We start from the raw sequence: 14,608 nt of genomic DNA, 5'->3' as shown, positions 1-14,608 counted from the left end.
ATTGCCAGCTTCCTGGGTGTTAGGAGTTTTAGGGTAATTCTCTGCTGCTTGCCAAAATAGATTTAAAGGAATTTTTTGTCCAATGTCTATTCCATTGACCTGGGTCAAATTCATAGCCGAAATCACATTCCCTTTGATGTTTAATAGGGTCAAGTGAGCCCACCGATGCACTGAGTAGAATACCATAGATTATGGATGTTATACCTGGGTCTTGTCCTTCTGTGGCTATTACAAGTCTTTCAAATGGGGCCATTGGCCTTGTGGCTGCCTTAGTGGTGACAGTTTGCTTACTGGGTTAGCAAAAAAAGTGCAGATTTGGAGAAGTAGCAGCCAAGGGGTTTGTAAGTGTCCTTATTTAGTCCGTATTTCTTGGTCTGATAGTGGTGTATTTCTGTTACAAAAGTCACATAACTGGTATAGATAGACCTTCTGCTCTCTATCTGGCCACATAAAATTGTTAAGAAGTGTTGTGAAATTGTGGGTGGGAGGCAAGGGCTGCCAGAGGGGACAGTGCTGGAGTTAGGAGTCCTGCCTTCTCTTTCCATGCATTAAGAATGGTTTGTGTGGATCACATTTGGAATGTTATAAATGTTTGCTTTAAAGGTTACGCTGAGGTTGGAATTCCCTCAGTTCTGTTTTCAGTTGAATCCTTCTGAGAAACATAAAGGTGGGGATTGATCCTAGTTTTTCATCTGTGCTCACCTCCTCATTTATAACTCACAGCAAGGTTTGGATGTGAGAGAAATGCCAGCTGTTGAATGGATGGGGACAGAACTCAGCCTGTGTCAAGGTAAGTCTCAAGGTTACCCCCACTCACCCCACATTTACCTTGGAAATTTACACCAAACTATTTGGCAGCCCCCTAGAACCTTCCATGACGATAGTGCCACTCCCTTGTCCCATGCAGAGATAAGTTGAGCCAGGTTTGGGGTATAAAGGGACCTACCTGTACTGAATAAGTCCCATTTGGAGCACACCATGGGTCGCTGGGAAGTAATATGCCTTGCCCTCTGCCTGGGCGCAGTGGGGGCAGCAAAGGTAAGCATGGGCACCAAAATATTTGCTTAAGGGACCGGACCACCACCAAGCTGCTGCTAATCAGGAATCAGGATCCAAAGAACCATTCTCTTAAATCCATAGGATCAGAGGGGCTTGCGGTAATTTTTTTTAAAGTGTTCTTATAGAGTTATACAAGTGGGTCCTGCAACAAAATGTTGCAGCATGGAGCATTCTCTGTTTGAGACTCCCGATTACATTCCATTCTCCCACTTAGATAATTTTCTGTTTCTCCCTGCTATGCTTAGTCCTCATTTGACTATCTTAGAGGGTTTCCACTATCCATTTCCATTTCCTCCTGCCGGCCCCAACTAAAAATTGTGTTTGTGTGTGTTGGTTTGGCTATATAAGTAATGGCACATGAAACTCAAATACATTTCTTCCCTTTTTGTTGGTTTAGCTGGGCATCGTGAACACGGAAGGAGGTTTTGTGGAAGGCGTCAATAAAAAGTTGGGCCTTTTCGGGGATTATGTGGACATCTTCAAAGGAATCCCTTTTGCTGCACCTACCAAGACTCTTGAAGACCCCCAGCCTCACCCAGGCTGGCCAGGTAAAGAGGGAGCGGGGGGATGTCTGCACTTTTTAAACATTTTTTAAAAATTTATTTTATTTTTTACAATGTCTGCACTTTTAACTACTAACAATGCCCCCTATGAACATTCCAAATGCTGGAAACGGTTTCTACATCGTTATATGAGGAATCCTCACAAGAACCATGTAAGATGCCCCTGTGTTGTTACTTCCATAATTACAGTGGGGTGGGGGCTCAGATTGAGAAAACAGCAGCTGGAGCTGGCATGCAAAAGTTCACCTGTTCAGTTGCCTGTGACATCTACAGGTACAGCTGGGAGAGACTCCTTGCCTGAAACCCTGGAGGGTTGCTGCCAGTTGGTGTAGACAGTACTGAGCAAGATGAACCAATGGCTTGAAGCAATGCAAGGAAGATTCCAATGTTCCTAAACTCATTTTTATGCTTTGCTTAACCATATGGCCTAGCTGGAGTGAATCCCCTATGAGGAAAGGGGTGCAATGCAGGAGGACTTGGGTCATCAATGTGACCTCTATAAAATAATTCAAAACACACTTATGTGTGTGTGCTTCGCTCTTGCCACATTCAGGGTCTGAGTTAATTTTTCTAAGGAGGCGATTTGCCAAACATAGCCGCCCCATATTTCCAGAGAGACCTGTCCCGTTGTCTTCCAAGCTTAAGTTGTCACTATCCAAAGTTGCTACTAAAAAGTTGCTAAAAAAAACTCCATGCAATTTTGAGATCTCATTTGGTCCCGGAAACAGATTCGGCTCTGTTAATTGAGGTGTTATAACAACCTCCGGCTTAATAAAGACTTTTAGATCAGAGGATAAACAATATAATTTCAACTAGTGCTGGTTTCAAGAGTTCTGTCCATGCACAAAAACCACATGTACCCAAACCTTTGGAGCCACCCTGCAGCTAGCAAGTGGGCGGGGGGAGAGAGAGAGAGAGAAAGAGAACTTTCTGGCCTCCTGGAGCAGGTGTGCTGAGCAGGCATCTCTCACAAGCAAGGCAGAGAGCTTAAAGCCTCTTTTTTGTGCTGAGTCTGCTTGGGTTATCCAGCTTAAAAAGAGCTTTTTAAGCTCTCTGCTTTGCTTGTGGGGAGGTGGGCAAGGCCCATTAGTTGCACCAGCTCTGGAACTCTTGCATGAGATTTTGCGGGAACTTGGGTGGCCCTACAAGATCTCATGGAAGCCTCCCAGAGCTAGGAACTGGGCAGGCCTTGCCCCCACGAGCGAAGAGGAGAACTTGAAAATTCATTTTGCACCAGGCAATCCCAAGATGCTTCCTTGGATTTAATTTGTGCCATTTCAATGAGCCCGCCTTGAAGTCATGCAAGTTAAATGTGTGTATGATGCTGTCATACTGAACTCGCCTAGAAAGGCTTCACTTCTTTGGCATTCCTGCCATGCATGTTGTTAAGTTCTTATGACTTAAGAGCAACTACATCAACAGGCTGCTCAAAGTGATAATTGCCAGGGTGTCAAACACTATATGCCCTTTGGCTTTACCTCTCTCTGTGTTAATCACCCACTTTTGTTTTGATATTTCTTTTGCTGTGTTGTGATTTTGTGTTTTTGTGTGTGTGTGTGTGTGTGTGTGTGTGTAGCTCAACCAGAACTATTTGAAAATATAAAACAAAACAAGCTTCCCTCTGGATGCCAGGCTGACAGTCCTGTATGTGTGTTCATCAATTTCTATCTCAGGCACCCTGCAGGCCAAGGAGTATAAGAATCGTTGCATGCAGTCCACACTCACCCAGACAGATGTGCGTGGCACCCAAGATTGTCTTTATCTCAACATCTGGGTCCCTCAAGGGAAAAAAGAAGGTCAGTGTCCATCAAAAAGGATATTGTGGAATTGGAAAAGGTTCAGAAAAGAGCAGCCAGAGTGATCAAATGACTCCCCTATGAGGAAAAGGTTGTAGCATTTGGGGCTTTTAAGTTTAGAGCAGTGTTTCCCAAACTTAGGGCTCCAGCTGTTTTTGGATGATAACTCCCATCATCCCTAGCTAGCAAGACTAGGGGTCAGGGATGATGGGAATTGTAGCCCAAAAGAAGCTGGAGACCCAAGTTTGGGAAACACTGGTTTAGAGGAAAGGTGAGTGAGAAGTGAAACAACAGATGTTTATAAAATTACACCTGGCATGGAGAAAGTGGACAATTCCACACACACAGACACACTTCTCTTGTAACACTAGAATTCATGGGCATCCAATGAAGCTGAATGTTGGAAGATTCAGGGCAGAGAAAAATCCTTCTTCACGCAGCACAGCGTTAAACTGTGGAACTCACTCCCACAGGAGGTAGTGATGGCCACCAACTAGATGGCTTTCAAAGGGGATTAGAAAAATGCAAAGAGGAGAAGGCTGTTCATGGCTACTAGCCGTGATGGCTACGCTCTCTTTCCATGGTTGGAGGCAGCAATGATTCTGAATACCAGTTTCTGGAAACCACAGGAGAGGAGGGGGCTCTTGGGCTCCCACTTGCTGGCTGGCCACGGTGAGAACAGGATGCTGGACTGGGTGGGCCACTGGTCTGATCCAGCAGGGCTCTTCCGATGCTCTTTGGCTGATAGCTGAGGCAGAGCATGGGGTCTTGTGCAGACGTTTTCCTCACAGTGCAGTGGCATGTGTTAATTTGTGGGAGGGAGAGCTATTGTTTTTGACTTTCATTGCACTGGGTGACAACAACAGCTTGCATGAGAGCTGGTGTGGGTGGGTGGGGGGTCATGTGATTTCTTGCCGCGCGAAAATCAGTACAGTGGTACCTCTGGTTGCGAACGGGATCCGTTCCGGAGCCCCATTCGTAACATGAGCAGAATGCAACCCGTGTCTGCACGTCTGCATGTGTGCGGGTCGCACTTTGCTGCTTCTGCCCATGCGTGAGCAGCGAAACCCAGAAGTAACCCTTTCTGGTACTTCCGGGTCGCCGCACGACGCAACCTGAAAAGATTTAACCCAAATCATCTTTAACCCGAGGTATGACTTTGGCATCTTTGGGAATCCTCATAGAGGCATTGTATCCTTTAAACTGGGGTGGGAGGGGGACCTCAGCCTTCCAGCCCCCTCCCTCTCTCTGGCCTTGGGGAAACTCTGCAGTTACATCCCTCACCAACCCTGCCTTGCACCCTCTGACAATGCCTCTTGCTTTCCTGGTTAGGGAACAGAGAACAGTGTGTGAGCGTGTGCAGAAACTAGTCCTGCCATATGAAAGGTAAAATTTACATTGTTTGCTTTGTCCACTTTTGCCTTTAGCCATGCCCACCACTGGCATGTGGCTCCCAGGAGGTTACCCAGAGAAGAATGTGGCCCTTGAGCTAAAAAAAACTGCTCCGGCACTCCTGGTTTAAATGTTGTTGCCCCCATCAGTCATCAATGGATATTTAGGCAGAGATCTTTGAGTTCTGGCTTCCTGCTGGCTCCCGCCTCTGCTTCTTCATCCCTTTCCCTTTCTGCTTCAGTGTCCACCAACTTGCCAGTGATGGTCTGGATTTATGGGGGAGCCTTTCTCTGGGGTGGCGGCCAGGGACCCAACTTCCTGAGCAACTACCTCTACGACGGGGAGGAGATTGCCACCCGCGGAAAGGTCATTGTGGTGACGCTCAACTACCGCCTTGGACCCCTGGGTTTCCTAAGCACAGGAGATGCTAGCCTTCCAGGTAAGACCCTTCTTTGGGGGGATATTTCTCCCCCACCCCCTGCAGCTGCAGTCATTTTGCATAAGTTAAAGTTTGTTTTGCCATTTCCCTCCAACCTTTTCATTGGGGACTTGGGAACCTGTGACTCTCCGTATGCTGCTGAACTGCAGCTCCATCATTCCTCTGAACGCTGGCCATGCTGGCTGAGGCTGATGGGAGCTGGAGTCTTAACAACATCTGGAGTGCCATCCCTGATCTAAGGAATTATTTAATAAGGGAATGCCTGTTTCAGAGGCATTCTTCCATGTCTTGCATGCAGCAGGAAATGTTCCTCCTTAATTCAGGGAAGGGGGATCTGTAGCCTTCCAGATGTTGCTGGAATACAGCTCCCATCATCCCAGACTGGTGGCCTTGCTGGCTGAGGCTGATGGGAGTTGGAGTCCAAAAACATCTGGAGGGCTCCTGGTTTCCCATCCCTGATCTACACCTACATGTGTATATGTACCTGACAACTGAAAATCACACACAATACATCTAATCTGCAAAATCTTATGGTGTTTTTTAATGCTAAAGGTTTTTTGAGTTGCTTTTCCTGGTCTGGCCTCACAGTGGTCTGGCTCAGAAAAGCTCAGCTGAGTTATTTATTTATTTATTTATTTAACTGAAATATTTATGTCCCACTTTTCTGCTTGACAACAGCCCTGCAGGCTTACTCCTAGGGGTGTGTGTGTGTGTGTGTGTGTGTGTGTGTGTGTGACTCCAGCTCTTTTCTTTCAGGTAACTATGGCCTCAAAGACCAGCACATGGCCATTGCCTGGGTCAAGAGAAACATAAAGAACTTTGGAGGGGACCCCGACAACATCACAATCTTTGGAGAGTCTGCTGGGGCCGTCAGTGTCTCCTTACAGGTATGGGGCCCTTTCTATTTCATTTTGTTAAGGGTTTAATTCAATTCAATTTTAATTTTTCCTAGGTGTGGGGCTCTTGATTGGTTCAGGAGTTGAGTCACAATATGTGGTTTTGTTATTGTGGGGAAAGAGCTACTGGAAGAATGAGTGGCAGTCAGGGAGTGGGGTGGAATGCTGGGAGGAGCAAGGGACGGGTGGAGAGGGTCTGTTGTGAAACGGCAGCTTGGGGAAGGGCTGTAATAGCTCAGCGGTATAGAGCATCCCTTTATTCAGAACTTTGAGGACTAGAATCCTATTATATTTTTAGGAGAAAGGGCCAAAGCTCAGTGGTGTGGAGCACATACTTTGCATTCAGAATGCCCCAGGTTCAACAACTTCGCCAAAACAAGATCAACAACTTTTGTGTCCGGATTTTCACTTTTTGAAATACAGTGGTACCTCAGGTTACAGACGCTTCAGGTTACAGACTCCGCTAACCCAGAAATAGTACCTCGGGTTAAGAACTTTGCTTCAAGATGAGAACAGAAATCGTGCTCTGGTGGCACGGCAGCAGTGGGAGGCCCCATTAGCTAAAGTGTTTCCTCAGGTTAAGAACAGTTTCAGGTTAAGAACAGACCTCCATAACGAATTAAGTTCTTAACCCGAGGTACCACTGTATGCCCACCCTAGATAGCGGCTTCCTATTTTCCTAAACAAAATAAGGACTAGAAGCTTGATTTTCCTCCCCAAAGGGAAGCTGAAATTTTTTGAATGCTGACCTCTTACCAAGTACCACCTTCTGAGCTTTATATTTTTTGTCTTGGATATCAGTGCCCACCCTTCAGATGTGAAGGAAATAAGCAGCTATCTTCTCTTTAAAAGACATCTGAAAGCAGCCCTGTTTAGGGAAGTTTTTAATATATAATGCTGTATTGTTTTTAACACTCGATTGGAAGCTGCCCAGAGTGGCTGGGGAAACTCAGTCAGATAGGCGGGGTATAAGTAATTATTATTATTATTATTATTATTATTATTATTATTATTATTATTATTATTATTATTATTATTATTAAGTCCTTCTTCTGCCGAGCATCACGACAGACTGGTTGTCTGACTCGGTATAAAGCAACTTCCTATGATCTCCTATGACTGTCTTCTGTCCCTTCTCCTGCACTGTAGATGCTGTCGCCTTACAACAAAGGATTGATCAAGCGGGCTATCAGCCAGAGTGGAGTCGGCCTCTGCTCTTGGGCCATTCAGAAGAACCCCCTCTACTGGGCTACCAAGGTAATGCGGTGTCAAATTGGAGAGTTTTCTTTCTTTTTTCAAAATGATTTTTCAAAATTTTTTTCCGGAGTAACACAAAAACCACATCCATGTAGCATGACAATAACAAAACAAGAAATTATGATGCATTGAATTCTGAAAAATTATAGATAAAATGGAGTACTTTTTATGATGGTGAGAACTGATAACAAAGCAGAGACAAGTGTACAAAACAACTATGCCAGGGGAACAAAACTCCTTGGGAATCGTATCTCCCCATAATGGGCATTGTGAACCTGGAGGGAGATGTTCGCTCTCCTAACGTAAGATGAACTCAATGAAAAGGTACCAGGTGACTGAGAAATAAGCTTTAGATTTAACACATCTGGCCTGCTTGTTGCTCTTGTTCTTTTCTCAGATAGTGCCTGATTCCATACTTTACTTCCCCAGGCTTGGATGGTGAAAGGGGACTGATGCCTCCAGTGTTGTGCTATCTTCAGTTGGGCAGGAGTCACTAATAGGACAGTTAAACCTTTGCACAGCACTTTTTACATGTTGTATGGAAGAATTATGGACTTTGAAGGGATAGGCTGTGTTCTTTGGCTCGCGAGGTACAGTGGTACCTCTGGTTGCGGACGGGATCCGTTCTGGAGCCCCGTTCGCAACCTGAAGAGAATGAAACCCATGTCTGCGCGTCTGCACATGCGCAGGTCGTGATTCACATGCACGTGGTGTCATTTTGTGTGTCTGCGCATGCCCGAGCAGCGAAACCTGGAAGTAATCCTTTCCGGTACTTCTGGGTCACCATGGGATGCAACCTGAAAACATGCAAACTGAAGCAAACGTGACATGAGGTATGACTGTACATGGTTTTCGGAAAATGTCCATTGGGAAGTGGTCTTGTTTGAACGTGAACTTGCCTTAATTTCTCCTCTGACTCTTCTTGCAGGTAGCTCAGAAAGTTGGCTGCCCAACAGACAACACCACAAAGCTAGCGAACTGCCTCAAGGTCACCGACCCCAAGGCCCTGACTCTTGCTTACCACCTAGAGGTGCTTAATCTGCCCTGTAAGTTGGACTTCAAGCGGTGAGGTGGGGCTGGGAATGGGTGCCTCTGTAAACTGTGAGGAGCAACAGTCTCTCCAGAGACTTCGGAAAGCTAAACAGAAGTGTCTTTTAAAAATGAATCCTATTTATTTATTTTGTAAAATCTTTATATATCACAAAACTTTTAAAGCAGTTTATGAAAAGAATAAATATATGAAATTATGCTTAAAAAATAAACCCTGTTAAAAGCAACAATTAAAAGCCTTCAGCAAATAATTAAAACTAATGATAAGCTAAAAACCAGATTAAGAAACATTCCAACATGCTACGTGTCTGTCGATAGGTTTGTGAAAGCGAAAATGTTTTTTGGCAGGTGCTGGAAAGGGTATAGCGAAGGCTCCAGCCTGCTGTCAATGGGCAGGGAGTTTCATGGTGTGGTCCCCGTCCCCCCATGTTTTAACATTGATTTTTGAAAAATCTGGAATGAACGTTATGTGGCGCCTGTAACAAGGCCAGTTCTGCAACACACACACAAAAAATGCACAGACAGCACATAGGATTTGAAAAGTGGAGAGGATCTGGGAGGTCACCTAGCATGCTCAAATAGGAATTACTATTAAATAAGAAAAGGAAGAAGATGAGCGCTACAGGCAGAGTATTAATTCCCATCCCAAAGTGTAATATTTGCTCTTTCAACAAGGTCCCTTGGAGGAATTCACAGTGGCCAACCTAGATGCCATTTCTAGGAAGCCCACAAGCAGGAGCTGAGCATAACAGCTCTCTCCCAATTCTTGATTCCCAGCAATGGGTATTCTGATAGTTATATACAGTTAACTTACATTTAACTTGTGCACATCTGGCTTCATGTGCTTGGCCTTATATATTTATTTTTTAATTAACAGGTGGTGGAAAGTGAGGGTGGGGGTCCAGGAGAAATAACCTTGGCAATCCCACCCGCTGTTAAACCCAATGTATTTTGACTATACTCTGTTTTGACTTCAGGCATGATCCCTGGAACGTAACCCCAGTCACCTATATATCATGTTCTATTTACTACCATAGCCTGTGTATCACAAGGACTAGAAATTTGCAGTTCAGTAGCTTTGCTGTAGTATAGCATATGACATCCCTCCTGCAGGACACAGGACATCCCTTTCCTATCCTAAACAGTCCAATTGGTTCTCTCCTCCCCCTGCAGATCCTCTCGTCCATTACCTTGCCTTCTCCCCAGTGGTTGACGGAGATTTCCTTCCAGATAACCCAGAAAATCTCTTTGCCAATGCCGCTGACATTGACTACATCGCAGGGGTGAACAACATGGATGGGCACTTCTTTGCTTCAATTGACATGCCTGCTCTCAATCGCCCGCTAGTGAAGATCACAGCGTAAGGGGTGGGGTGGGGGAGCAAAACCTGATTATATGCGGGTGGATGAGAGGACAGCCTTGTCCTGTGGCATAAGACAGAGATGGGGAACACCCTTGCTCCTAATTTCCTAATTTATATCACTGAATGCAAAAAATGGGGGGTGGTCATATCCCGTATGTAGATAAAACTACTGATACACACATGTTTTAGAAACCACAAATTTTGACCAAAAAGAGTGAATCAACTTGTTGCTGAACCCTTTAATGCTGAAAACCGCAACCTATTGGACAGGTTTTATGTTGGAATAGATCCAACATTAGCAAAAAGGGAGAACTTTTGGAGGGGCACCCAAACACCTGGAGGATTGTGCCAGCCATTTCTCAGCTTCAGCAAATGAAGCCCCCCTGAGCAGTCTCACCCTCGCAACTCTAGGACTGCCACCTTGGAAGCTGCTCTCAACAGTTCTGAGAACAGTTGATGAAGGTGGAAGCTCAAACATCTTGCTATAAGAATTTGAAAATTTCTGTTTTGCTAGTCACTGTAATTAATAGATAAAAGGTTTTTTTTTAAGGGTTTAACTGCATCCTACCAGGATCCAGAACTTGCCTGACGTGTGCTGTTTGATGCTTTTGTTCCTCTCTGCAGGGATGACATGTACCGTGTGGCTCAGGGCCTGACTGTGGAGAAGGGGGTGGAAGGAGCCAATGAAACCTTCTCCCTCTATACCCAGGTGTGGACTGACCACACAAACCAGGAAGTCATGAAAAGATCTGTGATAGACCTGGAGACAGACTACATATTTCTGGTGCCTACCCAGCAGACACTTAGTCTCCATTACCAAAATGCCAAGTGAGTGTTTCTGGAGGGTGGAATGAGTTGGTAGCTAGGGTTTCAGAGAGAGAGAGACTTGCTGGTCAGTCAGTATCTCTGCTTACAGTGGTACCTTGCTATACAGTCTTAATCTGTTCCGGAAGTCCGTTCTTAAACCAAAGCATTCTTAAACCAAGGCATGCTTTCCCATAGCAGCGGGGGACTCAATTTACAAATGGAACACACTCAACAGGAAGTGAAACATGTTCTTATTCCAAGGCAAAGTTCACAAACCAAAACACCTACTTCTGGGTTTGCAGCTTCTTAATCCAAGTTTTCATAAACTAAGCTGTTCTTAAACCAAGGTACCACTGTATTACCATCCTGTGTCCTCCTTCTTCTGCACTTGCATGGAATTGATCCTTTAGTGTGGCAGCACCTACTCACTGGAACTCCCTGCCTATTGATATTAGGCAGACCCATTGACAGTATGGTTTTCAATGCCTGCTCAAAACTTTTTTGTTTAGGCAGACATGTAATTTTAATACATATATTTTTACCTATATCTGGATTAACATTTTCTTATGTCAGCTTGTTTCTTTAGCTCAGTTGGTTAGACCATGGTGCTGATAACACCAAGCTTGCAGGTTCGATCCCTGTATGGCACAGCTGCCTATTCCTGCATTGCAGGGGGTTGGACTAGATGATCCGCAAGGCCCCTTCCAATTCTACACTTCTATGATCAGTATTTATTTATTATATTTATTTGCTGCTTTTCCTCCCACTAAAGTGCCTCAAACCAACTTACACTGTAGAAACAAAGTTTTGTTTTCTGAAGAATATTTTACATTGCTTTATGTAAACCACTTTTTCTGGGTGGCATAACAACTTCAGTTTTCTGAAAGGCAGACTTCCTCTTCATTTCCCGGAAAGGGTATTAAGATCAACAAATGAAACCCTCCACCCCCATTGTTCACCCTGGACACTGAGGTCCAGCTCCAAGAGTCTTCTGGCAGTTCCTTCACTGCAAAAAGTGAAGTGACAGGGAACCAGGCATATATTTTTTTTATCTCCCTGCAGATGTCAAAGAGTTAAAACAGCTGTATAACTTTTCATAGACATATGAAGGCAGCCCTGTTTCAGGAAGCTTTTTTCTCCTTTCTCTCTGTGTTTTTTTTTGGAAGCTGCCCAGAGTGGCTGGGGCAACTCAGTGAGATGGTTGCAGCATAAGAAATAAATTAATAACATTAGTTTTTCAAGGCCCAATTATTATTAGTTTGTGGTAAGGCAGAGATGACCTTTTCCTTTGGTGGCACTAGTGTTATGGACCGCTGTCCCTGCTGATCTACAAGAGGCACCATCTGCACTGCTGTTCTGCCATCTTTTCAAGATGTGCCTCTTTGCATTCCCCTTAATTTCTTGACCCCAAGTCTCCTGTTTTAATTGCTATGCTGTTTAAACATGTCAACTACAAGTGCTGATATTTTAATGTTTTTAACGGGGCTATTTTATTGTGTATTTTAATTTTGACGTCCATTGAGCAACATGAATATTAAGGGAGTCAGTCCTCCTAATGAGTAGACCCGTTTTAATTAATGGACATAAGTTAGTCATGGATATTAATTTCAGTGGGTTAATCCTGAGCAGAATTAACTCTGACTACAAAACTGAAGAAGATTGCGTTGGATACTAGTCCTACTTGGAGGAGACCCACTTAAAGTAATGGGCAAGACTTATTATTTATATTATATTTATTTATATCCTGCCTTTTATCCAGACTGGGACTCAAGGCAGCTTACACAAATAAAAACAAGACAGATAAAATATAGAAAGCTAAAATAAAAATAAAAAATGTCCAGTAAGAATGTTGGGAGAGGAGTTTGAGTCCCAGTGAATTTTGCTGTTTCTTTCCTTACTCACCATGCCCCTCTCTCTCTCTCTCTCTCTCTCTCTCTCTCTCTCTCTCTCTCTCTCCCTCCCCCTCATTTTAGGAGTGCCAAGACTTACAGCTACCTGTTTTCCCAGGATTCGCGGATGCCTGTCTATCCCAGCTGGGTTGGTGCAGACCATGCTGATGACCTTCAGTATGTCTTTGGGAAACCTTTTGCCACTCCTTTGGGCTACAGAGCTCAGCACAGAAAGGTTTCTAAGGACATGATAGCTTACTGGACAAACTTTGCCAGAACAGGGTAAGGCCTGCTCAACTTTGTTGCCAGTGTCCTTCTCCCAAACCCCTAAACACGAGACGTCCAGCTTTTAAAACCCTATTATTTCTCCCCACTGCGAACCACCTGATAATTGCTGAGGTCAGACCACTCTATGCAACTGACCTCCATTGCTGAGCGGTTTCTATCTTCAACCCAAATATCTCCTCCTGTAACAAGCCCATTTAAACTGGTTCTATCCTCAGGTGGCAGAAAAAAGAAGTCTTCCTCTCAATAACAGATGATGCGGAGCAACTGGAAAGGGGCTGCTTGTAGGCTTCCCATTGAGACACCTGCAATGGACACAGTGAAAGCAGGATGCTGGGCCCTTTTTGCTCTGATGCAGCAGTCAGGCTCTTGGGTTCTTAGTGGTATCATGCCCCATGTCGCCTTTTATCCAGGCTGAACAGACCTAGTCCCTTCAGCCTTCTCTGCATAAGGACTATTTCCCAAAGCGGCACTAACTTCTTCCTTAACACCACAGCTGCAGGCGACACACCGCACAATCGAACGAAATTCCAAGTAGCCGTATTGTACAAGGACAATCGAGTTAGGACAAATCTGAGGAGCCGAAGGACCCTTTAACGGTCCTCCTCCAGCCTCAGCAGTTTTTTTCCCCTTGTTTTTTCTTCTTTTTTTCTTTCTCTAAGTAATCGCCCAGGACGATATCTACCTTTACCTCCCCACCCCCATTTTATGTTGTTATCTTAATGTATATCATGCTATGGCCACATGGCTAATGCAATATATAAATAAATAAATATCAGAAGGACTATTTCCCATACTTCTGACATCTTTGTCCCTGTTTGTCTGAATCAAGGATAGTCAATATGGTGCCCTCAAGATACCACTCCCATCCTTCCTCACCACTGGCCAACCATGACCGGGGCTGATGGAAGTTGTAGTTCAACAACTACACCATGTTGGCTGCCTCTGTTCTAAATTTGAAACACAGGAAGCTGCCTTATACCATTATCATAGTTTTGGGCCATTTAGTTCAGTATTGTCTATATACTGATTATCAGCAGAGATGCCATTGAGGTTTGAACCAGGAACCTTCTGCATGCAAGACTCTACCGCTGAGTTATAGCCCTCCCTGCCTCATCTTATGAGATGCTTAGCAACTTATATTACTTAAGCTGGTACTGTGCCAGTCACAAACCTTCCACTGAGTGTGTGTTTGTATTCTTCACCCTTTCCTAGTGACCCCAACAAAGGGGAATCGGAAGTCCCCATTGGGTGGGTGCCTTATGATACTCAGCATGGCTACTACCTGGAGATCAACAAGGACATCAACTACGAGTCAGCGAAGCAAGGCCTGAGAGCTCCTTTCGTGAATTTCTGGACTGTCGCCTACAGGAGCCTGCCAGACGCACCCGTCACCTTGGATGAGAAGTAGAAACTACTTGGGAACCGGTCGCTTCCATTTGTCCAAGAACCAAAACCAACCAACCAACCCAGATTCAGAATGAATAAATAAATAAATTTTAACTCTTTGCAGAGATTGTGAGTTTATTTGTTCTTTGCCCTTATTCATAGACCATTCATCCAACCTCTGCTTACAAACTTCCAAGGATTGTGTCTCACCTTTAGAATTCTGGCCATGACAACAGCCCCAGTAGATCTTCTTGCTCTCTGCAAGAGATGATCCATGCTTGTACATGACTGCCTGCTTGGCTCCAAATGAGATGCCCCACTGAAGGCAAAATGCACACCAGTCACATAATTAGGAGGGAGGGGATTCATGGACAGAAAGCAGAGTAGCAGCCCCTCTGAAGGGAAGTAAACTGGCTACATCTC

At 44.7% G+C, this 14,608-nt stretch overlaps 1 protein-coding gene across 1 annotated transcript; it reads left to right on the top strand.

Annotated features, from left to right (window-relative positions):
- Positions 1-780: 780 nt before the first annotated feature.
- Positions 781-14,304, top strand: CEL (carboxyl ester lipase). Its single transcript, XM_081179229.1, has 11 exons — positions 781-1,038; positions 1,457-1,607; positions 3,296-3,418; positions 5,052-5,249; positions 6,006-6,136; positions 7,295-7,402; positions 8,331-8,448; positions 9,626-9,812; positions 10,440-10,643; positions 12,596-12,793; positions 14,012-14,304. The coding sequence occupies exons 1-11, from the start codon at positions 979-981 to the stop codon at positions 14,205-14,207; spliced, it is 1,674 nt and encodes a 557-aa protein (XP_081035355.1). The 5' UTR covers positions 781-978; the 3' UTR covers positions 14,208-14,304.
- The last annotated feature ends 304 nt before the right edge of the window (positions 14,305-14,608 follow it).

Source organism: Podarcis bocagei, assembly GCF_964188305.1.
Source record: "Podarcis bocagei genome assembly, chromosome: Z".
In the NCBI taxonomy this organism is placed as follows: domain Eukaryota; kingdom Metazoa; phylum Chordata; class Lepidosauria; order Squamata; family Lacertidae; genus Podarcis; species Podarcis bocagei.
Note: the sequence above shows the minus strand (reverse complement) of the source record. Positions and strands in the feature narration are given on the sequence as shown.

Excerpts from the sequence above, each read along its gene's own strand:
- CEL (XM_081179229.1), top strand. The coding sequence starts at position 979 with ATGGGTCGCTGGGAAGTAATATGCCTTGCCCTCTGCCTGGGCGCAGTG. Across the intron at positions 3,419-5,051 it reads CCCTCAAGGGAAAAAAGAAG|TGTCCACCAACTTGCCAGTG; the intron begins GTCAGTGTCCAT and ends TTTCTGCTTCAG. Across the intron at positions 9,813-10,439 it reads CCGCTAGTGAAGATCACAGC|GGATGACATGTACCGTGTGG; the intron begins GTAAGGGGTGGG and ends TCCTCTCTGCAG.